Here is a 23991-nt window from a genome sequence, read left to right as displayed (position 1 = left end):
CAGGTAGAAAGGGGGAGAAAGCCCCAATCTAAGTTTTCATGAACAAAAGCACAGCTGAGCCGCAGGGCTCTGGGGCAATGAAGCAGTGAGATGCCTTCTGCTGTTGGAGCATGGAGTATGTGGAGGAACACAATAGAACAGAGCTAGAAAAGTGGGTGGGAGGCCAATTCTGAGGATTTTGAACTCCCTGTGAAGGAACGGTACTCTATAGGGTATTAGTATTCTATTGCTGCCACAACAAATTATCACAAATATAACAGCCGCAGACAACACAAATGCATTGTCTCACTGCTCCATACACATCAGAAGTCCATGTTAGCTCAGCTGATTTCTGTTCTAGGTTTCACAAAGCCAAAATCAAGGTATCAGCCATCTGGACTCTTTCTGGGAGGTTTTGGGAAGAATCTGCTTCCAAGTTTGCTGAATTGAACTCTCTGCAGCTATAGGACTGAGGTTTTACTTCCTTGCTGATCTCAGCTGGGAGACTGTCCGAGCTCCTTAAGGCTGTCTGCAGTTCTTGTCACATTGTACTCCCCATCTTCAAACTTGTCATGGCATGTCAAGTCCTTATTCTCCAAAGTTTTCTGACTTCCCTTTTGTCACATCTTCCTCTCTAGCCAGATAAAGTTCTGTTTTTAAGGGCTTCTGTGGTCAGACTGGCCTACTTGGATAATCAGAGATACTCTTCTTAAAGTCTATAATTGTAATCACATCATCATCTCCCTTCTAAGTATCATTTTCACAGATTCCAGGGATTAGGGTATAGTCATCTTTGGGAGACCACTGGGAAATACGAAGGGCTGTGTTATAAGAGAGTGATAAATATTTAACCACAAGTATTTACATAGCACTTTCTAAGTTCCAGACTCTATTATCAGTTAGTTATGGTTGGAATCATATCCATTAACAAGACCTCTTCTATAGCACCCTCTATCACAAGGAAATACAAGCACCTGTTTATAATTAAATACATATCCAGCTCCAGGAAAACACGTGCACACACACTCATGAGTGCACACATCACACACAAACAAGATGGAATGCATTCAGTTTCCTGAGAGTCTTTCATGGGTTCTCAGTGGAACCTAGAAAGTATGTGATGCCAAGCAGATAATATCACTGAAAGCATGGGGTATTCATGTTTAGTTACCAATAATTGCATTTGCAATGATAATGTTGTTGATCATGGAGTAGAAAATGGTGATTGCAATCATCATTATTATAGTAAGTTGAAGGATGCTATTGGGCCAACAGATCAATGCGAAAGAAACTGAAATTGGGACTTGGAATTGGATGAGTGACTGGAATGTACACAAGAAACCGAAAATGTGTGGGAATGTGGAGGTAGCAGCTATCAGCCTTGACCATGAAGCCTGACTGAAGGAAGGGGGATTTCAACACAAAGAGCTGTTGTCCAGAGTTCCTGAGAAAGACAAGATGCTGGCAGACAGATTGTTCTGGAATCCAAGGGAGGCTGATAAGATACTGGAAATTCTTGTTAGTGAAGACCTATCTGGTCCAGACTGTACCTTTAAACCCTTACAGTCTGCCCCTTTCCAAGGCCTTAGACACCCTTTGTAATTTGCAGGAGGGTAAAAGAGAGAGACAAGAGAGACACATAGATACTGGGCTGATGGCAGAAGGTGGGCAGCCTCCAGGACCTTTCCTAATGCTAGAACAACTTCTCACCCTCCGCCCTTTTCTCTACGCTTTCTCACCTCATAAGGAGGAACTGTTAATCTAGTGCTCAGGACATCATAATGCTGCCTTAAACAGTGGGCAAGGTCATTGCTGGGTTGAAAACCAGGCAATCATGTGTGATTCTGGAGTCGACATTCTGCTTCTCTCCAGCTGAGTGCCTGCTGAACTGGGTGGTCCTCATGTTAACTTCCTCTCTCCTGCCTTGTAGCTCCTCAGAGAAGCCACCCTCAGCATCCATTTTGCTCTCAGCCACCCTCTCTCCCATGAGTTTGCAGCACTGAACTCTGATTCCAAGGAGACCCAGATGTCCTGCTCTTTTTTCCTAACTGTGTTTGTGGTACTTCAAAATTATTTAGCAATACGTATTTAGTCTAAGTTGGAGAAGGAAATGGCAACCCACTCCAGTATTCTTGCCTGGAGAATCCCAACGGAGGAGCTTGGTGGGCTACAGTCCACGGGCTGCAAAGAGTCGGACACGACTGAGTGACTTCACTTTCACAGGGCTTCCCAGGTGGCGCTAGTGGTCAAGAACCCACCTGTCAATGCAGGAGACATTAAGAGTGCAGGTTTGATCCTTGGGTTGGAAGATCCCCTGGAGGAGGGCATGAAAAACCACTCCAGTATTCTTGTCTGGAGAATCCTACGGACAGAGGAACCTGGCAGGCTACAGTCCATAGGGTCACAAAGAGTCTGACACAATAGAAGCAACTTAGCACATTTAGTAAGTAACACTCATAAATGGGACATTACAGGTAAGATGCTGCAAGGAGAAGGAAATGGCAACCCACTCCAGTACTCTTGCCTGGAAAATCCCATGGTCGGAGGAGCCTGGTAGGCTGCAGTCCATGGGGTCGCTAGGAGTCGGACATGAGTAAGCGACTTCACTTTCACTTTTCACTTTCATGCATTGGAGAAGGAAATGGCAACCCACTCCAGTGTTCTTGCCTGGAGAATCCCAGGGACGGGGGAGCCTGGTGGGCTGCCGTCTATGGGGTCGCACAGAGTCGGACACGACTGAAGCGACTTAGCAGCAGCAGCAGCAAGATGCTGCACTGCTTTGGTCTGGAGCTGATTCAGGCAACCCTGCACAGGGGTGGTGGGCCTAGGCCCTCTAAAACTTATTTGCTCTTCCTCCTTGTGTTTTTGTCTACTTTAGGAACCTGCAAAAGGGGTGGTGGTAGTAACTGTCAAGGTAGGATTAGGGCATTCTTGAGTCCTCTAGCAAGTTTTCATCAAAATTCCACCCTAATCCCTAACAGATTGTTATGTTTACTCTTGGGAAGGAAAGTGTGTTATTAACAAATTCCTTTTAAAATAAATCAGCATTCTGCATGCACTGTGATCTTCTTCATTTCTTTTTTTCTTTTTTAAATTTACTTGGCTGCACTGGGTCTCAGTTGCAGCACTTGGGATCTTCGCTGCGGTATGGAGGATCTCTTAGTTGTGGCATGAGGGATCTAGTTCCTTGATCAGGGATTGAACTCGGGCCCCCTGCATTGGGAGCATGGAGTCTTAACCATTGGATCACCAGGGGAGTCTCTTCTTCACTTCTTAAGTTCTTTCACAGGGTCTTATAGAGACTCGTTAAAAGCATAAACAGCAGCAGCAACAATAATAAAACATTAAACACAGAAAACCCAAGCTTTACGCAGGCTGTGAACTCCTACAGGATTTAGGTTCTTTGACACCTCCTTCCACCATTCCCTGTCTGCCCCTGTTTCAACTCACTCTGTCATCGCCATGCCATGCTGGCCTCTTTCCCATTATCAAGCACAGGAAGCAGACACCAACCTCCAATCCCTCAGCCGCTAAACCTTGTTTCTGAGACCTGGCAGCACACCTCTGCTCCCTGGCGCCCCTAGTGGCACCTTCCGACAAAGCACATGCTGTGCTCCAAGCTATTTCCTTGCTTAATCCTCCCCCACAGCACTCACCACCCTCTGACGTAAATATTTACATCCATCCCAAGTGAATATTTAATCGTCCATTTCTTTCACTATAATGGAAGCTCCAGGGGCAGGGATTTTGTCTGTTTTGCCCAGAGCTCTAGCCCAGCACCTAAACCAGCGTCTGGGGAAACAACACAGGTGCTCTGTGAATATCACTGAATGAACAGATGCCCATTTTGCAGATGTCAAAGGTGAGGCCCAGGGAAGCAGGGTAACTCTGTCCAAAGATACATCCTGGGGTCCAAACCCAGGCTGACACCCTTCACACTGTACCAAGTGGCTTATCTGGGGTGACTCAAGTCTTAACTCGCAGAGCTCTAATTCTTACACCTTCCTGTGTCTTTCCCACGTCAGTGTGCAGCGTCTGCTGGGGAAGCCCACAGGTCCCTCTTTCACCGCTCCGCTCCTTCTAACTGCCCTGCTGATAGCAAGTACTTGGCAGGCGGCCCAAAGCCTGCTCTCAGCAAGAACTGCTTCCTGTCGGTTTCCCGCATAGGCCATGTTTTCAGCTCTGAGGCCTGGTGGGCTCAGTGACTTCCTTGGCTGGCATCTCGGGACTGAGCTCTTTTCCACCAGTACAGACTCACCTTGCAGACAAAACAGGCTTTGAATGTCTGAAGACTCATTCAATGGACCTTTCCAGAGGAGGAAATATTGTGCAGAAGCAGTACCAGGCATCTGAGCAAAGGTCTGGGCCCCTGGGTCAGTGAGAGCTGCCTGGCAGTACTGCCCACTTCCCGTGCCAAACACCCAGCTGTGGAGGCAGATGCAAAGGCACCTATGCTCATCAAAAAAATCTTAATATTCCTCTGTGTGTGTGCGTGTGTGTGTAGAAGGCAGGTAAGGGAGAGGTAAAAACATGTCAAAATACACATAAAATAGAGACAAATAAAATGACAAAACCTACATTCCTAAATGTTCAAGTAATAAAATATCCAAAGTTAGCTGGAGTTCACCATATTATTTTTTAAAAAATCAGTAGCAGTGACTTGCAGTTTACAAAGTGCTGGCATGTGAAGGTTTTTAGAATTGAACCCCATGAGTTTGAATCAAAGCTTTACCCCTTACTTGTTGTGCACCTTTAGACAAGTTAGCCTTTCTAAGCCTCAGTCCCTCATCTGTAAATGAGGTTAAGAATGGTACCTTCCAAAAAAAAAAAAGAATGGTACCTTCCTAGGGCAGGTGTGAGCATTGCAATTAATGGATTCCATTAAATGGAATTAATATCCACTTGAGTCCTTAGCAAGGTGCCTAAGTGAAAAATGAATAATCAATGTTAGATATCACATTTATGTTCTTTAATTTGATCATTACAATGACCTCCTGATACGAGAGTAGGTATTAGCATTCTCATTAGTGGATGAGAAACAGAGAAAATGACTTGGCCAAGATCACAAAGTTACCTGAACTCGAGTCATCCATTAATTCATTAACTTAACAACTAATTCTTTTTTTGAGCAACTATTGTGCCAAGAATAGAGACTGAAACAGCAGCATCTGAGAATCAAAGTAAAACATCCACTGTCATTTTCCCTCTGCCAGGGAAAACTTGAAGGGTAGGGAGAGCTTCTGATAATGTCCGAAGGACAGAAAGTGTTTGCTGAAGGAGAGAGGGAGGAGGGGGAGGAAGAGGAGGGTAGGAGATGGGGGAGGAAGGGGAGACAAAGGATGGGGAGGAGGATTGAGGAGGTGGGGGAAGAATGGGGGAAGGAGGATGGGGAGGGGAGGGGGAGAAAGAAGCTTTAAGGGGTGGGAATGGCCCCAGAATGGTAGGATCGTCAGAGCCTCATCTCTCCCCATTTCCAGAGCTTTTATAAGGTTGAGAGACCTAGGAATGAATTTTGCCACCTGCAACGAACTTGTGACAGATCGGGCAAATGTTCAGAGATTTTAAGACCACAACTTAGCTACGTATTAAAGAAGGATGAATCGTGTCCCCTTGACATCTACTTCTCTTCACTGTTGCGCTGGGTTCCACAGGTGTAAGTACCATTCTGCTGAATTCTCAGAAATGTGTGTTTATAGGATTAAACAAAGCACATGTGAACGTCTCCCCGTATTTTTCCAGATGGTTGATGAATGGGTTCAGGGGCTTGGAGATCGAGGTGCAGAAGCAGAGTCCATGTTTGGCAGTTGTATCACAGGTGGGTGTGATGCTGACGGTGAGGTGGTGAGGCTGGAGCTCTGGGAAGAGCTGCTCGGGGTGGGATGATGAGCCTAGAGATGAAGCAGGCATGATGCTGTCGAGTATGGTGAGCAGAGATACTGAAGGAGCTTAAGTAGGGCTGATGTAATTTATTTCTGTAGATTTTTTTCCCAAACGGAAACTTGTGATGACAAGAACATCTCATCCATCAAAGCTCTGAGAAATTAAAATGTTCTATCCTACCTTAACATGCTTTCCTTTATTTGGTTTTCATTTCACACGTCCAACACCATTTCAGTGCTGTAGAAATGAAAAAACCATTCAACCCTCCTTTTCTACCCACTGCTACCCACAGCTTGGGCCTCACCTTCTCTCCCTAGAGCTGCTTCCCAGGGGTCTTTCCTCTTACCTTCCTTCCCTTGATTCAGTCCACACATCCAGGGACCAGGGTAAAGCCCGGCGCCAAGATGAGGGCCTGCTGCTCCCTCTGCTTGGGCCTCAGAAAACATGGCTGGTTTTAAACCCCAAATATGGAGTCCCTGCTGCCCCCTACAGCCTGAGCTTAGTGCTGGACACTTCAGAAGGACCAGAGTGTCAGCATTCTGGGTGCTAAATGCTGTGAAGAAAAATGAAGCAAGTGACATGACACAGAGTGACTGAGAAGTGTGCGTGGAGAGTACCATTTCAGAGAGGGCAGTCGAGTACCTCTGAGAAGGTGACACTGCTGCAAAGAATCTGAACAAGCCATGTGGATACCTTGGGAAAGGGGGTTCCAGGCAAAGAGAACAGAAAAGCAAAAGCTCAAGGCAGGGTGTGATTGCCTGAGTTTTTCAAAGTTTGTTTCTTTGCGGTAAAATAACTGCAATGTAAAATTTACCATTTTAACTGTTTTCTAAGTGTATAAATCAGTGGCATGAAATATATTCACTTTGTTGTGCAACCATCACCACCATCCAACCACAGAACTTTTTCATCATCCCCAACAAAACCCTCGTGTCCAAGAAACAGTAACTCGTTCTCCATAACTGCTGGTAACTGCTACTGTACTTTCTGTCTCTATGAATTTGACTATTCTAGGTACCTGATACAAGTGGGATCTTACAATATTCATCCTCTTACATCTGGCTTATTTGACCTGAAGTTTGTCCATGTTGTAGCATATGTCGGAATTTCCTTCACTGTAAAGGTTGAATCATATTCCATTGTATGGATATACCACATTTGTTTACCCATTTGTCAATGAACCTTGGGTTTTAGGTCTACCTTTTGGCTACTGTGAATAATGCTGCTATGAACATGGGCTAACAAACATGTTTGAATCCCTGCTTTCAATTCTTTTGCTATATACCCAGGACTGGAATTGCTGGGTCATGTGGTGATTCTGTCTGACTTCTTGAGGAACCACCATACTGTATTCTGTAGCAGCTGTACCATTTTACATTCTTTCCAGCAATGTACAAGGGTTCCAATCTTTCCACATCCTCATCAATACTTGTTTCCTGGTGTTTGATTTTAGGGAACAGTGTGAGAAGGCCAGTGTGACTGGATCAGAGTAAGCAAGAAAGACAAGAGCAGGAAGAAGGCCAGGGAAGTCTAACCATGAAGGGTGTATAGCCATGCGAAGGACTCTGGCCATCACTTACAGTGAGATTGGGAGCCTCTGGAGAGTCATGGGTTGTGGGGAGTAACAATCCCATGAATGATAAGTTAAAACCCAATGCTCTCAGCTCCAGAAGCATGGGGTCTTAAGGCTAGCACAAGCCTCTCTTCTTTCAGGCTGCCAGAGGGTTAAGTAAATGCAAACACGGGTAAATGCAGTGAAAGGAGATATTTCCTTCCCCTGCTGACACACCTGATGCAGGAAGCAGACTCCTGCTCCCTGGGAATGAGAGGCCTGGCCAGACTTGTGCTTCAAGAACACGAACGTCGCCTGGACACAGGATGGCTTAGCACTTCCCATGTCAGTTTCTGAGAGCTACTGAACAGCCTAAGGCCCCATCTGTTTTCAATCTTGTTAAAAGGGCCTCGTGTGCTGGCGCCTATTTAAAATAATGCACACATGGAGTTTCTAAAATGAAGAAGAAAAAGGGGCCATGCTTTCCCTGCCGGCACAGCTTATGTGTTTACTTTGGAGCTGGTTTCGGGAGTTCTGAGACAAGACACAGCTAATTTCTCTTCCCAGAGTTGATTTGCAAGTCCCCACAGGCTTTTACTCCAAGCATTTAAGGCAGCTTGGTATGAACTGGTCACCCCTTCAAAAGGCCACTGTGAAATATCTCCAAATTAAGGCTGGGCTTGGGAAAGGAGAACCCAAAGCCATTTTCCTCCTTGCAAAAGGGCTGTTTTCCCAATTCCTTTTCCTCAATAGAGACTTATATTTTTAAAGGCCGAGTTCTCCTTTCTCAGATGTTCCTTTTCTTCCCAAGAGGCCATAGCAGTTTCAAGACAGTGTGACCCAGATAGAGCCCAGAGTCAGCGTGAATCTAATCGCCAAATGGGGATTTCCAGGGTCAGAGTCAGGGGAGAGGAGCCCCCTGCAGTCTATGCACTCCCGTGCGGGGAAGCAAAGGTGAGGAGGCTTCTCTGTCCACATTCCGGAGGCAGGCAGCCCCTATGAGCTGCTGAAACAATGTCATTCCTGAGTCAAGAGGGTATCTACACATCCAGGGCCACCAAGAGCTGTAATGGGCCATTTCTGACCCTGCAGGCTCAGGAAAAACACAACATAATTGTAGAACCACTGTACAACTTCATTAATAATGGCCCCACAGGCCTGGGACTTTATTACTAACCTCCCCTAAACTAGGAGCAAGGGAAGTTCAAAGAGGGTACAAGACTGAACATGTTCATGGTGGCCCATCCGTGGCTCCTATCCTTTTCTGCTTCTTCACACCTTCTTTGACCCTCACGATCTAGTTGACATTGTTTTCACTTGATGGCAGCAATGCCCAGCAGCAGAGGGGGCAATGGTTATCCCAGTGGGTGCAATGGTAGAAGTAGCAGGAATGAAGAAACGCAGGAGAAGCAGGGGTGTTGGTCTTTGGAGAGAAAGACACAGAAGGAGTGATGGTACTAAGCACGGCTAGTAGCAAGAGGACTGAAAAGCGTATGTGTGACCTTGGTAGCTCTGGCAGCAACATTATAATATAGACTGTTTGTAATCTAATATCACTAATTATATTTACATTAGGATTACAACATATAATGGTTAAGCACTTACTATGTGCCAGGTGCTGTTCTAACGGCTTTGTGTGTATTAATTCTGACAGTAGCCCATTAGGTAGGTCCTTTTATCGTTGTTGTTGTTGTTCAGTCACTAAGTTGTGTGTTACTCTTTCCAACCCCATGGACTGCAGCATTCCTGGCTTCCCTGTCCTTCACCATCTCCTGGATATTATCATTATGCCTACTTTATAGTTGGCAGCACTAAGGCATGAGATTAAATATAATTCCCCAAGGTCACACAGCTGGGAGGTGATGGATCAAGAATACAAATACAAGTCATCTGGCTACAGGATCCCTGCTCTCAAATACTCCCCTAGGCGTCTTCCAACCCATGGCAGAACCCAAGGCTAGGAGAGCAGCAGGATGGAGGGAGTGAGAATCCCTTCTAAAGAGGATGTCTATGGAGTGGGATATTTTCTGGAGGTTCAAAGGTTCTGCATCAGACAGAAGAGTAATTTTTACTTTGTAATTTGCTTAAATACTGGGTCCAGGTTCGATGCACTGATACTGGATGCTTGGGGCTAGTGCACTGGGACGACCCAGAGGGATGGTATGGGGAGGGAGGAGGGTTCAGGATGGGGAACACATGTATACCTGTGGTGGATTCATTTTGATATTTGGCAAAACTAATACAATTATGTAAAGTTTAAAAATAAAATTAAAAAAAAAGACTTAGTTAGAAACAAAAGAGTTTATTTCAAAAGATGGCTAAAAAGCAGCAGTATGGTGAGGCTTTGGGGTTAGAGAGGTGTGCTAACCAGGTCTTATTTTCTGTATTCTGATGCTTTCATATCTTTCAGGCTCACTGAACCTGGATGGACCACCTCTCACAGAGTTAGCCAGAACCTGGAGAAAGTAAAGACGTGCCATAGAGAGTACCTGTCAAACGTGAGACAACCATCCAGAGCCCATACTGTAATGACCTTCTCTACCAGGCTCTGATGCGAAGAGATGACCCATTGGAAAAGGCCGTGATGCTAGGGAAAGTTGAGGGCAAGAGAAGAAGTGGGCAGCAGAGGATGAGACGGTTAGATAACATCACTGACTCAATGGACATGAGTTTGAGCAAACTCCAGGAGATGGTGAAGGACAGGGAAGCCTGGCGTGCTGCAGCTCACAGGGTGGAAGAGTCAGACCAGACTTAGTGACTGAACAGCAACAAGTAGGCTCTCACTCTGGGCCACTATCTCCCCCGACCCCCAACAACCCAGGGCCAAGTGCCAGACAACCAGGGACAGCCCCTACACCCCAGAGCCTGCTGAAATTATTCAGATTAGTCAATCTAGAATGTGCTTACCATGCCTTGCCTTTTCCTTTCAGTGGAACCACAATAATAAAGGCTCTTGCCCACATTTTCCCCTTGCTCCCTCTGCCTCTAGACTGGCCATGATGCTTCCCCATGGGATCCCCACATCGTGGTATTCTGTGCCTCCTGCTTTAGGGGACTATGAGTATGAGACAATTCTTCCTTCATGACAGTCATTTCTGTGTCTGCATGTCTTATCATACTCGCCTATAACAAATCGCAGGTCCCTACACAACACCAGGCTTGGTCCAGCCCTTTGGGGTTTCACCTGGCTTTGGGCCTCTGTTGCAGGTTGCTGGGTGCACAACCAGGGCTCACATTGACTGAGGTAGGCTGTGTTACAAAGATCCAAGAGCAGGAGGTGTCTATTTCATTCTGCAACTTCCTCGCTGTGGGATCTTGGGGAAATCATAGAAACCTCTGCCGTGACATTTTTGTAAGAATGAAGGAGAAGGTCCCTGCCCCTTCTCTGTCCTGAGGCCTTTAGTGATGAGTAAAAGGAAAAGGGAAGGTGAAGTTTCTTCAGAGCCACCTGGGAAGCCCACATCATCATAAACTGAAGTACCACCTCCTGTCTCTAGGGGCCCACAGGGCTCCCTGCACAAAAGGAATCATCTTGGAGTTGCTTCAATCTAGTACAGGGTTCCCCAACCTTGGCACATTGACTTTTTTGAGTTGGATAATTCATTCATTGTTATGGAAGGCTGTCTTGTGTACTCTAAGATGTTTAGAAGCATCCCTGTCCTCTTCTCATAGAGGTCAGCAGCATCCCCCTGTTGGGACAACCAGAAACATTTCCAGGCATTGCTAAATGGCCCCCAGGGGCAAAATCACCCCTGGTTGAGAATTACTGATACAGAGAAGGAATGAGTTAAGCTCTCTCCCTTATTCTCTTTTCTCCTCTCCACGTCTCCCTTTTCCTCTTCTTTCTCCTCCTCCTTTCTCTCCCCATCTCTCTTCTTCCAAAATGCTTGATGTTTGCAACCCCAGGTACCCCTGTGGAACAGCAGGGCTCTAGGGGCACAACTGGAAAATAGTTGCTCTAGTGAACAACTCCAGAGATTGCCAGAATAGAATTCAGCACTCTCTTGATGGTGGGTCTTGGTTTTATTTCCATCGTGTATTTACCAACTCAGCTCATCTAGCGCGATCCAACCACCTCATCCATAATTTACTATCCTCTTTAAGTAGACTCGTATCAAACCCACAGAATGTGAGAACTGAAAGTTCCTTTGGGGCTACCGAGTGAGTTTCATCTTGCTGCCAGCTCTGGTTGCTGCATGGAGAATGATGAAGCTGCCCTAAGCTAAGCCTGCCTTCATCGAGCAGTGGTGTCTGTTGGGGGAGAGTTGGCAGGTAGAAAACACTCCATGCATCTGCCAGTTTCTCCTTTACAAATCAGTCAACCCAGATCCAAGGTCCTCCTGGATTTAACTAAAATGAACCAAATCTTACAATGTGATGAACACAGTAATATTGCTATTACTACCTCCATTTTGCAAAGAAAGAAACTGTAACCAAGGACACGGAGTCATATGCTCAAAGTTCCATAGGTAGTAAGAGGTGGTGCCAGGATTTGATCCTTGCTCTTCTGATCCAAGACACAGCTCTGTCCATCATACCAAACCCTCTTGAGATGTCTCATCTTCTGAGGCAACAAAGTTTCCTCCACACAAATACTACAGAGCAGTAGTAAGAATTAGTGAAATGAGCCTGTTTACTTTCAGATTCTTAATGTCATTTCCCAATAAATATAAGCAAAGAACAGTTAAAGTAAGGATTAGAAGAAACCAGAAGCGACACAGAAGGGTGGTGGGGGTAGCAGATGTGTATCCCAGAAATGAGGGGTGAATTAGCAAAGTCAGGAGAATCTGTTTTATAGAGTATGGACTGCTCGGGAGCCAGGAGTTCAAATCCTGTAACCTGCATTGCTGGACCTCTCTGAACTTTAGTTTCTTCTGTAAAAGAAACGGGTAACTCCAAAGGCCACCATGAGGATAAAGTGAGGTAGCTGTTGTTCAGCTGCTCAGTCATGTCTAACTCTTTGAGACCCCACAAACTGCAGCACACCAGGCTTCCCCATCCTTCACCATCTCCCAGAGCTTGCTCAAACTCATTTTCATTGAGTCAGTGATGCCATCCAACCATCTCATCCTCTGTCCTGTCCTCCTCCTTCCTTCAATCTTTCCCAACATCAGGGTCTTTTCCAGAGTCAGCTCTTCTCATCAGGTGGCCAAAGCACTGAGCTTCAGTTTCAGCATCACTCCTTCCGATGAATATTCACGATTGATTTCCTTTAGGATTGACTGGTTTGACCTCCTTGCAGTCCAAGGGACTCTTAAGAGTCTTCTCCAACACCACAGTTCAAAAGCATCAATTCTTTCATGCTCAGCTTTCTTTATGGTCCTACTCTCAGCATCAGGGGTGTGTGTGTGTAGCAAGTGCTTAATATTTAGGACTTTATTATTATTATTACTATTATTGGTATTATGAAATACTAAATTTCATGAAGGTATTTGGGGGGAAAGGAACCTAGTTCTAAACTGATTTTAAAACCCCTCCCCAAAAAAAGCAGTGAGGTAAGAGTTAGGTTTTAGACAGATGGGTAACTGGACAAACAGGTATACAGATAGTTGAAGAATGGACAGATAGATGCTTATAGAAACAACATGTGGGGGAACCAAGATGCAGAACCTAAGGGAAAGTCACTATAAATAAGAGATCATCTGAATTAAGTATTAGCTCTCCAAAGACCCTCAGAGGCACCAGTGAGCAGAATGAGGAAGAGAGGCAGTGAGAAAGCCGCGGTGGTGCCTGGTTAGGGGGGGCCTTGGTGCTGCCGAGAGATTTTGGCCTGCTTCCCACAGACATTAAAGAGTCTGGGCCACAGAGAGCAAAGGGAGAGAGAGACCAAAGTGGTTGTATGAGAGTAAGCAAAGTGAGACACGTGATCAAAACCTGGTTCTGTCCAATGAATGCAAATGTGGGGCTCCTGGCACTTGGCTGGCCCAGCCACAGGAGGTTCAGCCCCTTCGTTTCCCCTGCTTTTCCTGGCAGCCAGAGGGGAGGGCTGACTGTCTCCTCTCTGTCTGGACAAAATGTAGGCCCTGAGGTGGGGTGGGTGAAGAGGTCACCTGGTTCAGTTCCACCTCAAACAATCTGAGAACCCACCCAGAAGCTCATGAAGGGAACCTCAGGGAGGAAAGAAAGTTCCAGAAACACAGGTAAACCGGTCCCTGAGAAAATCAATCTGAAAAAGTGCTGTAGGCAAGAGGAAGCAAGCCTTTTTTCCAGGTCCAGCGGGGCAACAGGTGAGCCAAAGAAAGCAGGCAGGCACAAGTTCCAATCACAATTCTGTTGCTAATCCCTCAAATACCTACTTTACCCCTCCCAGCCTTGGTCTTGTCATCTGAACAATAATAGGACTAAATTTAGCACTGTGAGAAGCATTAGAGCCATGAAGGGCACACAACTGACCTTCAATAATAATTTTTTTTTCTTGGTTTTAACATGCACCCAGAACCCCCTACATGCAACTCCGTGCCCCTTAAGGGGACTCAGTTCTACTTCCCATCTGCCACTGCCCTCTGCCATAACCAGGTTTCTCCCTTGAGAACTCCCACAGCCTGACTTGGCAAGGAGGAGACAAGCTTGGCTTTACTGTAACCAGCACTATGACCTTGGGCAAGGAATACCTGGTGACTAGCCTTGGCTCTAGAGAAGAGATTAAAACAGGCATTAAGATGCAGGGTCAGCGGTGCACCAGGGCTTCTGGAGTATTCACATCTCAGGTCTTTCACTGACCGACCGCTGGGTGGCCTTGTGTAAGACACGACCTCTCGTGTCTCAGTTCCATCAGCACTTCCTTGGTGAGGTCACGGTGAGGGTTAAGCATATACAGATAAACTCAGACAGTGGCTGGCCTGTTGTGTTCACCTAATGTTCACCTGTATCACTGGTGTCAGATTAGTGCTGTAGCTATGTCACTCACCATGCCAAAGAATATTTGGGTGAATCTGTTTCCTGGGAAGTTCTTACGGTAGATCCGATATTTTCTCTGTAGCTTTTGCATTTTCCCCTACTTCAGATTATTAGACAAATATTTATTGAGCACAGATTAGGTATCTGGTTACTGGAAACACCTACTAAATACCTGAATAAGTAGCCAGTGGTATCGTGCTACTGTAACACTGTGTGTCTTTTTCTCACGGCTCCTGATCAGTTTGCAATTGTGGTGTATGCATGTATGTATGCGAGTGTGTGCAAGTGTCAGTGTGTGTGTGTGAGAGAGAGCTAGAGATCAATTATGTGATTAACATCTGTATTTCCCATTAGACTTTAAGCTCTATCAGGTAGACACTATGTCTATTTTTAATCACCTTTTCAGTCTTAGCACTCACCACATAGTAGACACTCAGTAAATATTTGTAGGTTGAATAAAGATACTGTCCATGTTCTCTATAAGCCCAGAGACTAGAGGGAGTGACAGGCAGGTGAACAACTAATTTCAAAGTAATCTGGTAAATGGAATGATAGAAATATGCATGAGGTATGCGACAGCATGGTCAAGAGGCACCTTACCCTCCTTGGACAGAAGCAGCTCAGGGGAAGCAGAACAGAAATAATGCCTGGGCTAAACCTTAAGGAAAGGTAGGCAGGGCTCACTTGCAGAGGACCCTGTAGGCAAGTCTGCAGCCCACAGAACAAGTCTCATGGACAGGTCAGTCCTTACACGGAAGAAGAAATTCACCAAGTCTTTTTCAGATTTTTACTTCTCCAGATACACCTTCCCAAGTAAAAGAGCATCTGGAGTCAAACTGTGAATTCCAGCTCTGCCACAGGTAAGCTGTGTGGCCTTCAGTAAGCCCCCCAACCTCTCTTAGCCCTAGTTTCCTCATCTGGAGAATGGGGGTAGAGCATCTGCTCGTCATAGAGTAGTGATGAAGATAAATAAACTAATCTGTCTGATGTACTTAGCGTGTGCCCAGCACCCAGTGAGCATGTGATTAGACATTGGTTATTTTCACTAATCCCTTCTGAGTCCAGACTACACAGCTGTCGTGTACATGACAACACCATCTGTGGAAATTATCTCATGTTACCCTCTAAACTCCCTGAGAGAAGTGATCCAAGACTTCTCTTAGGTTCAGCTTAGGTTGATTTCTACTCTAAAGGAAGCTCCCTATGTGATGTTAAATATACATACTGTAGGACATATAAGCTCATTCTCAGATACCAGCTTCTCCTCTCTTTCCCAGGGTCTAGAAAAGGCAGCCACACTGGATATGATCCAAAAGAAGCCATTTCAAAGCATGTGTCCTGTTTATGTGCCGGCCACACTCCCCACCTCAGGAGATTCTGGTCAGGGTGGGCTGGGAGATTCCTTAGACAATCTAATAGATTAGTTTCCAGTTTAGCATAACAGCTAGACAGATTTCTGCAGTGAAGTCATCCAAGTCAATTAAAAGGCATTTTTCCCTGCTGTGAGTTCAGAAGTCCCTTTGGTTTGTTCCAGCTTTCTGGGATGTTTCATAATAGGTTCCACCCTGGGTTAATTAATAACCCTTGATTCCTACTGAAATGCAAAGACTGAAATCCTGTGTGCAAGCACATCCGGGCAGGGCCTGCTGGCAGGGCTGGGGTGAACCCAGCAGGGCTCCTCTCATCAGGGAGTGAGCCAGACCCCAAACAGTAGAGATGACAGCAGAGCTGGCAGCAAACGTAAAGAATGGCTGAGCAAAAGCTGGAGGTCAAAGCTGGAGAAATGGCATGGGGAGAAGAGCATAAGTAGTTGAAGAAATCACGAGGCCAGAGATTCAGCAGGTTGGGAGTAAGCTGGAATGTGGGTGTGAAATGGGTCAGAGCAAGTGGCCAGGACTGTTGGTGAACAAGATGAGGGTGATGGTGGTCACTTTCATGCGTTGCCAGCTCAAACACATCCTGCGGGTTTGGTTCCATCCTCTCTGTTTTAAGGAAAACAGGTTATCCCTTCTATTCTCAAATACAAGTTACAGGTATGAGAATGAAGCTCAATGGGCTAAAGAACACCAAGTCAGGGATACACACACATTTTATGAAGTTCTTTCCATGAACCTTCTCCCCAAGCATAATATTCCAGGATAAGATGTTTTTTTTCACCCAATCCAGAGCGGAATTTCCCTGCCTCCAGCCTCATGCCACCCAGTCTATCTTCTAAAACCACTATCAGCATGTGCATCCTAAAATGAAAACATGATCATATTACTCCATGGTTTAAAAAGTCCAATAAATATGTCTCACTCCCCCAGGACACAATTCAATTTCTAACCGCATGCGTTGCCATACAAACCCCATCCTGGATAGAGACTGTTTTCTTTTTCAGCTTCATCTCCCACCACCCTTTTGCATGCAACCTCTACTCTGGTCATTTCCCTGACATGTAACAAATTGAAATTTCAAACATACTCTTTAGTGGGAAGGCTTGAATACCTGACTACCTCACTACCCTGTGTGCACAACTGTACCCTTCCTGTCCTGACACTTGGCTAATTCTTGCCCCCAGGCCTCTGTGAAGCCTCTCCTAAGAGTGTTCCCAGGCAAGGTTGACAATCCCTCCCTCTTCTGTGCTCCACTATGCTTTGTATGATCTCTGTGTCAGCACGCATCCCAGTGTACAATAGCCACAGCCCCCATTGTTTATTTTCCACCAGAAGGAGAACCCTTTGAGAGTGGTGAGCTCTGTCATTAAGGCCACATACAAAGCATGTGCTCAGTAAGTGTTTCTTGAACAAAGGGGCAGGTTAAGATATGGCGTTTTATTTACTTTCTTATTACACATTCCTCAAGAAATTAAAGGGCTTATTATTTTATCCTTCTGATACAGTAAAGCGTCTGCCTGCAATGCAGCAGACCTGGGTTTGATCCCCGGGTTGGGAAGATCCCCTGGAGAAGGAAATGGCAACCCACTCCAGTACTCTTATCTGGAAAATTCCATGGACAGAGGAGCCTGGTAGGCTACAGTCCATGGGATCGTAGAGTTGGACTCAATTGAGTGACTTCACTTTGTACTTTTACAGAACCTCTAACTTGATCTCCACTGGAATCTCATCTATCTATTAATACAATATTGGAGTTCCCTGGTGGCTCAGATGGTAGAGAATCTGCCTGAGGTTCAGGAGACACAGGTTCTATCCCTGGGCTGGAAAGATCCCCTGGAAGAGAGCATAGGAACCCACTCCAGTATTCTTGCCTGGAAAATTTCATGGACAGTGGAGTCTGGAGGGCTACAGTCCATAGGGTCACAAAGAGTCAGACACGACTGAGTGACTAACACTTTCACTTTCAATATGATATTAAGAGGGGACAGGACAGATGTTGATGGAGTGGGTGGCAGTTAGGAAGGGTAAATTACAGAACTTGGCAGGCATAGGCTAAGGAGTTATGAGCAGCAATTCCCGGTGCAGAAGATGGACCTGCTTTCATGCCCATGGCTCCTTTCTTCTCATCACTGGTTAAGGTATAGTCACACCAGGAAGAATCACCCAACTGGCAAAGCAGTCCTGGTTACACTTAGAATCAGTACGGCTCTCCAACATGGTATCAGCACCCCCCCATAGTGCAGCTCCTTCATTGACCATCAGCTGTTAACAGCTGTTGCTCACCCCCACCCCCCATTCTTGAAGAAGAAAGCCTCTTACAGGTAAACATGGAAAATATGAACTTCAGAGTTAGAAAATTAGATTTGTCTGCTATTAAAACTATCAGTTCAGTTCAGTTGCTCAGTTGTGTCCGACTCTTTGTAACCCTATGGACTGCAGCACGCTGGGCTTCCCTGTCCATCACCAACTCCTGGAGCTTGCTCAAACTCATGTCCATTGAGTCAGTGATGCTATCCATCCATCTCATCTTCTGTCATCCCCTTCTCCTCCTGCCTTCTATCTTTCCCAGCATCAGGGTCTTTTCCAATGCGTCAGTAGTTCTTTATTATCAGGTGGCCAAAGTATTGGAGTTTCAGCTTCAGCATCAGTCCTTCCAATGAACATTCAGGACTGATTTCCTTTAGGATAGACTGGTTGATCTCCTTGCAGTCCAAGGGACTCTCACGAGTCTCCTCCAACACCACAGTCCAAAAGCATCAATTCTTTGGCGCTCAGCTTTCTTAACAGTCCAACTCTCACATCCATCAGAAGTGACCAAGAGTTTCTTCAAAGGGTAAGACAAAAGACAACACTGAAGTAAATGTAGTAGGAAAAACAATGACATGGGAGATGGAAGCCCAGGGTCTCCCTATTTTGAACTCCAACAATAATCCGATGTGTATGCTAGGAATAGTCACTTGCCCTCTGTGAACCTCTGGATTAGATGATCTCAAAGTCCCTTTTTGACTCCACCCTTCTATGACTGTATCATGTCATCCATTCACTCACCCATACACTCAACATTCGATGAACACTTTGACCAGGACCTGTGCTACCTGCTATCAAGGAAAAGCTAGAAGTTTATACCAGGTGTCAATTAAATGCCATGTATCAATGGGAAATAATATTGGAGATATTTGTGTGTGTATATATATATATATATACATATATATATATATACACACACACACACATGTGCATGCGTGCTAAGTCAGTTAATTCATGTCCCACTCTGTGAAAACCCAATGGACTGTAGCCCACCAGGCTCCTCTGTCCATGGGATTCTCCAGGTAAGAATTCTGGAGTGGGTTGCCATGCCCTCCTCCAGAGGATCTTCCTGACCCAGGGACTGAACCTGCGCCTGTGTCTCTCACATCTCCTGCACTGGCAGGAGAGTTCTTTTACCCCTAGCATCACCTGGGAAGCCTGTGTGTGTGTGTGTGTGTGTGTGTGGTGTGTGTGTGTATAAAGAATAAAAACACAGATATAAACATGACATGCATATACGTCTATTCCTCAACTACACAGCTAAGTTCTCTACAGAATGGATTATATTCTTTCCATTTCTGAATAATCCCACATACTGACACCTAGAAACTACTCAGGCAACACGTGATCAGTGATGTGAAGGTGGCTGTAAAAACAACTACTAACACTTAGGCAGCACTCTCTGGATGCCAGGATATGCTTTGCATTTTTCACATGTGATAATTTATTTCATTCTCATAACAACTCTATAGGTACATATTGCTGTTGTTGTTATTATTACTTTCATGTTACATATGAGGAAAATGAGGCACAAAGAAGTCAAATTACTTGCTTAAGGTCACTTAGGCTGAGATTCCAACCCAGGTGGTCTGGTTCCAGAGTCTGAGCTATTAACACTATTTATGTAATCTATAAATATACAGCTACACTTAAAGACAAACAGTAACCCTTGGGGGGAAGAAAAGAACAAACAGAATTGTTAACAGGGGAACAATGCAGCAATAAACCAGAAACATCAAATGATGAGTCAGAGCATCAGGGTTAGTCGGGAAAGGAGGAGTCTTGCTGGAAGAACATCTCATAAGAGCTTGTAATTTATCCAGTAGATCAAACGAGTAGGGTGAGACAGGAAACAATGGTAGAGTGATGTGCTCAAAGAACCCAAACAAAGAGAGGAAAGGCAAAGAACCTGAAGAAGGCAAATTCAAGATCCAACATATTTAAGCTGACGGATATACTTTGGTAAAGAATCTGCCTGCAATGCAGGAGACCTGGGTTTGATTCCTGGTTCGGAAAGGTCTCCTGGAGAAGGGAATGGCTACCTACTCCAGTATTCTTGCCTGGTGAATTCCATGGACAGAGGAGCCTGGTGGGCTACAAGTCCATGGGGTCACAAAGAGTTGGATATGACTGAGTGACAAACACATTCTACTTTGGTTAAGAATGCGGACCCTGGACTTGACTGAAACTGGTTTCAAATCCCTAGATCCCCACATTCTTACTAGCTGTGTGACTCTGTTTGGGCACTTTATTTAAACTCTCTGAGCCTCAGTTTCCTCAGTGACAGGCATATTATGCAGGGTAAATGCATTAACACAGAGGAAGGCTGTAACATGGCCTCTAGCATACAGTCCCTGCTCAATATGTTTGCTACTATCACCACGATTATTGCTTCTCCATTTCTCTATTGTCTTCCTAAGTCGGTGAGCCTAAAGGCAGACCAAGAGTGGTAATAAATCTACATCAATCAATGTTATGGTTAAGCAGAGAAACACTTGCTCCTCTAATGAGTTATGTTTCAGTTAATAGCCCTAGTGTCCCACCTGCTTTTTTTCTTTATTCCTCCAGCTGTTTCTTAAATTTGAAAAGGAAAAAAAAAAAAAAACCTCCATGGAGACCTGCACGCTTTTAAAAATAATACAAAACAGAACGTCTGAGGTCAGGGTAAGCCAAGCCAAACAAATAAATCTTGCAGGATTGTGTTAACAAAACAAGGCTTAGTGGATCAGAGCGGGTAGAGTTCTGCCGGATTCAGCCCTGCAGAGAAATACCAAGCTCTGGTGAATTTCAAACACAAGGAGGTCAAATATGACGATCAAATGATGAAGCACTTCAGAGTTCAGCATCGATGCTTGGGCTGGAACCAGGAGAGCATTCTGTGCATGGTGGTCTCCAGGACCCACGAGGCATGTAAAGTCCTAGAAATTCAGACCCAAAGGGCCTTATAGATCATTTGTATAACCACTGTGGAGGGCAATTTGTCAATATCTATCAGAATTATAAATGTCCTGGGAGGCAGACTCTGAGATGAACATTAGCCCGTGAGAAGTTCATTAGGAAGAACTTTGGGGATCACCACCACTGGAAGGGAAGACAAGGCAAGGAGGCAGGACTGGGCAGAGAGAGCAGCTGGGCTGCACTGCCGTCTCAGCAGATGCTTCCACCAACTCCACAGGGAACTCTGAAGCTGGGGTGGCCCTTCAGAGTTGTCTCAAATTGGGATAAAGGAGCTAGGTCTTTACTCCCTGTGCCAGCCAAGGTCACAGGAGATGCGCCCTTGGGCAAGGCAGCCCTTTTCATCTGAGGGAGGCACAGAGTGAGGGCTGACAACTGAGGGCTGTCTTCTGGTATCAACTCCAGCAGCTGGGGGAAAGTCCTTCATTCTTCAAGGTGCATTATAGCAAGCACCACATGCAATACATTCATAACCACTTTTTCTATTCTAGATAGGAATCCTAGGCGTATACAAACAGATGCTTCAAATGACATAGGTTTAGCATTGTTTATAATAGTAAAGTTAAGGAAAATAAATGATGGTATATTCAAATAACAGCCCCTCAGCAACCATTAATGAGAATGAGGCAGCTCTGCACATACTTTCAAGGAATAAACTCTAAGATACACTGAACCACAGGGTACGTGTGGATGGACTGCACTGCTCACTTGTTGACTGCCACTCAGCCCCACACCCATCCTATCCTCTCCTGCACTACGGGGGCTGAAAGCCTATCTCTACACTTCCTGGGTTCTTTTGACACACTGTGCTGTGCTTAGTCACTCAGTTGTGTCCGACTCTTTCAAACCCCATGGACTGTAGCCTGCCAGGCTTCTCTGTCCATGGGGATTCTCCAGGCAAGAACACGAGAGTGGGTTACCATGCCCTTCTCCAGGGTTTCTTTCCAACCCAGAGATCGAACCCAGGTCTCCTGCACTGCAGGCAGATTCTTTACCATCTGAGCCACCAGGGAAGCCCTTTTGACATGTAATTCCAGCTAATTTCTACCAATTTCTTACCATTCAGGTAAGAGTTGAGGTTAGGCAGATGGTGGCAACAAAGCTTTGCCAACAGCAGGAGCGGTTAAAGCAGGTGGGTGGCAACTCCTCCAGCCTCAGGGGGATGCAGGCTCATGTTCCCACTGGCAATAGTGGCGGTTCTAGCCGAGGCAGTGATAACAGTGAATGTAGGACTGCTGCAACTCTGGGCAATAAGAGTTCCCCCTTTGACCCATTTGGAATCAAACTTCCATATTCAATACTCCTCTGAATACAGTTGTTTATGTTTTTTTCTGATCAACTACCATCTATGACTAACTATGATATCTATGACAACCTAGACAGCATATTAAAAAGCAGAGACTACTTTGCCAACAAACGTCTATCTAGTCAAAGTTAGAGTGTTTTCAGTATTCATGTATGGATGTGAGCATTGGACTATAAAGAAAGCTGAGCACTGAAGAACTGATGCTTTTAAACTGTGGTGTTGGACAGGACTCTTGAGAGTCCCTTGGACTGCAAGGAGATCCAAAAAGTCCATCCTAAAGGAAATCAGTCCTGAATATTTATTGGAAGGACTGATCCTGAAGCTCCAATACTTAGGCCACCTGATGTGAAGAACTGACTCACTGGAAAAAAACCTTGATGGTGGGAAAGATTGAAGGCAGGAGGAGAAGGAGATGACAGGGGATGAGATGGCTGGATGGCATCACCAACTCGATGGAATCTGAGCAAGCTCCGGGAGTTGGTGATAGACAGGGAAGCCTGGTATGCTGTAGTCCATGGGGTCGCAAAGAGTTGGACATAACTGAGCAACTGAACTGAACTGAACCATCTATGAAAAGCAAAGGAAAGCAAACACAAATGTGTATTTGATTACGGCATTTACAATTTCTCTGGAAAGCTGCCTAAGAAACAAGTTATAATGTTTAAATGAACTGGCCAATAACCAGTTAAATGATTAGCCAAAAGAGAAATAGATTGGTAAGGGCAGTAGGGTTAGAGGTAGATCTTTCACCAGATACCATTTTTTACCTTTTAAATTTTTGACTATTTAAACATATTACTTTTATGCAAAAAAATAAGAAAAAATAATGAAAGTTGTATCTGATTAGGTACATACATTTCCTGCGAAATATTTCCCAAATTAACCATCTAGTTTCTGCCGAAGCATGTCCAACACAGGGACTCTGTACCCACCAAAGGGATGTGGTCCATTCATCATTACTCAGCATTGCTGAACAATGTCTGTTTATACCAAGTTGAAGTCCATCTTTTTCTATGATTGTACTGTTAGCCTGAATTCTAATCCCAGTGAAACAATACAGGCTGGTGGTTCAGCACACGTGCAGATGAATCCTGGGTTCGAATTCCTCCATCACTCATTTCAAGCAGGATGTTTAACATTTCGAGCCTTAGTTTCTTCATCTGCCAAATAGGGAGAGCCCTCATACTCACCTCAAAGTGTTGGGGTAAGGCTGGAATAAGGTTATGCATACAAAAACATTTAACCAATACATCTGGTTATTGTTCTTGGTATCTGCAGCAAATGGCAGAAAAATGCAGTGGATAAGAGCACTCTGAATTTAGACTGTCTAGGTTTAAGAACAGGTTCCTGCCAATTACAAATCAGGCAACCTTGAGAAAGCACTCTTATTCCACCTGAGCCTGTTTCTGTAAGACAGAGACAATGACAGTGCCCATCTCAACAGCAAAAAGCATTTATCCTTACCTTCTAAGTATTAATACTCAACATATGGTAGCTCTAACTCTTTTCAACCACTCATTCAGGTGGTGAATATTTGCAGAGTACAGTGAGTTCTACCAAAGGCTCTCTTCTCCGGACTAAGCATCTCCAGTTCCTTACACTGCTCTCCTTTGCTTCTCACTGCAGCCACTCTCTTCGTGAGGCATTTCAGGCTGCTACTATCCCCTCCCGACGTGATGGTACAACTGGATCTCTCACTGGAGTCCGGCTAATACAATGAGAGTGTGTATGTGTGCTGT

At 45.2% G+C, this 23991-nt stretch overlaps 2 protein-coding genes across 5 annotated transcripts in view; one reads left to right on the top strand and one right to left on the bottom strand.

Annotated features, from left to right (window-relative positions):
• LOC113892684 overlaps positions 1-10384 on the top strand; it is a 30425-nt gene extending 20041 nt beyond the window's left edge. Inside the window, exons 3-5 of one of the 2 annotated variants that reach the window (XM_027541859.1) lie at positions 5457-5632; positions 5719-5794; positions 9822-10384. In XM_027541859.1, coding sequence (XP_027397660.1) covers positions 5457-5632; positions 5719-5794; positions 9822-9830 — 261 coding nt within the window. In that variant the 3' untranslated portion in view covers positions 9831-10384. The remainder of the gene's footprint in view (positions 1-5456; positions 5633-5718; positions 5795-9821) is intronic. The other variant, XM_027541858.1, reaches the window with a different exon arrangement.
• The window catches only part of SYN3 (synapsin III), a 491622-nt gene that overhangs the window by 408258 nt on the left and 59373 nt on the right, over positions 1-23991 (bottom strand). The window lies entirely within an intron of this gene.

This window comes from Bos indicus x Bos taurus, chromosome 5 (genome assembly GCF_003369695.1).
Source record: "Bos indicus x Bos taurus breed Angus x Brahman F1 hybrid chromosome 5, Bos_hybrid_MaternalHap_v2.0, whole genome shotgun sequence".
Classification (NCBI taxonomy): domain Eukaryota; kingdom Metazoa; phylum Chordata; class Mammalia; order Artiodactyla; family Bovidae; genus Bos; species Bos indicus x Bos taurus.
This window is presented reverse-complemented; position numbering and strand designations above follow the sequence as displayed.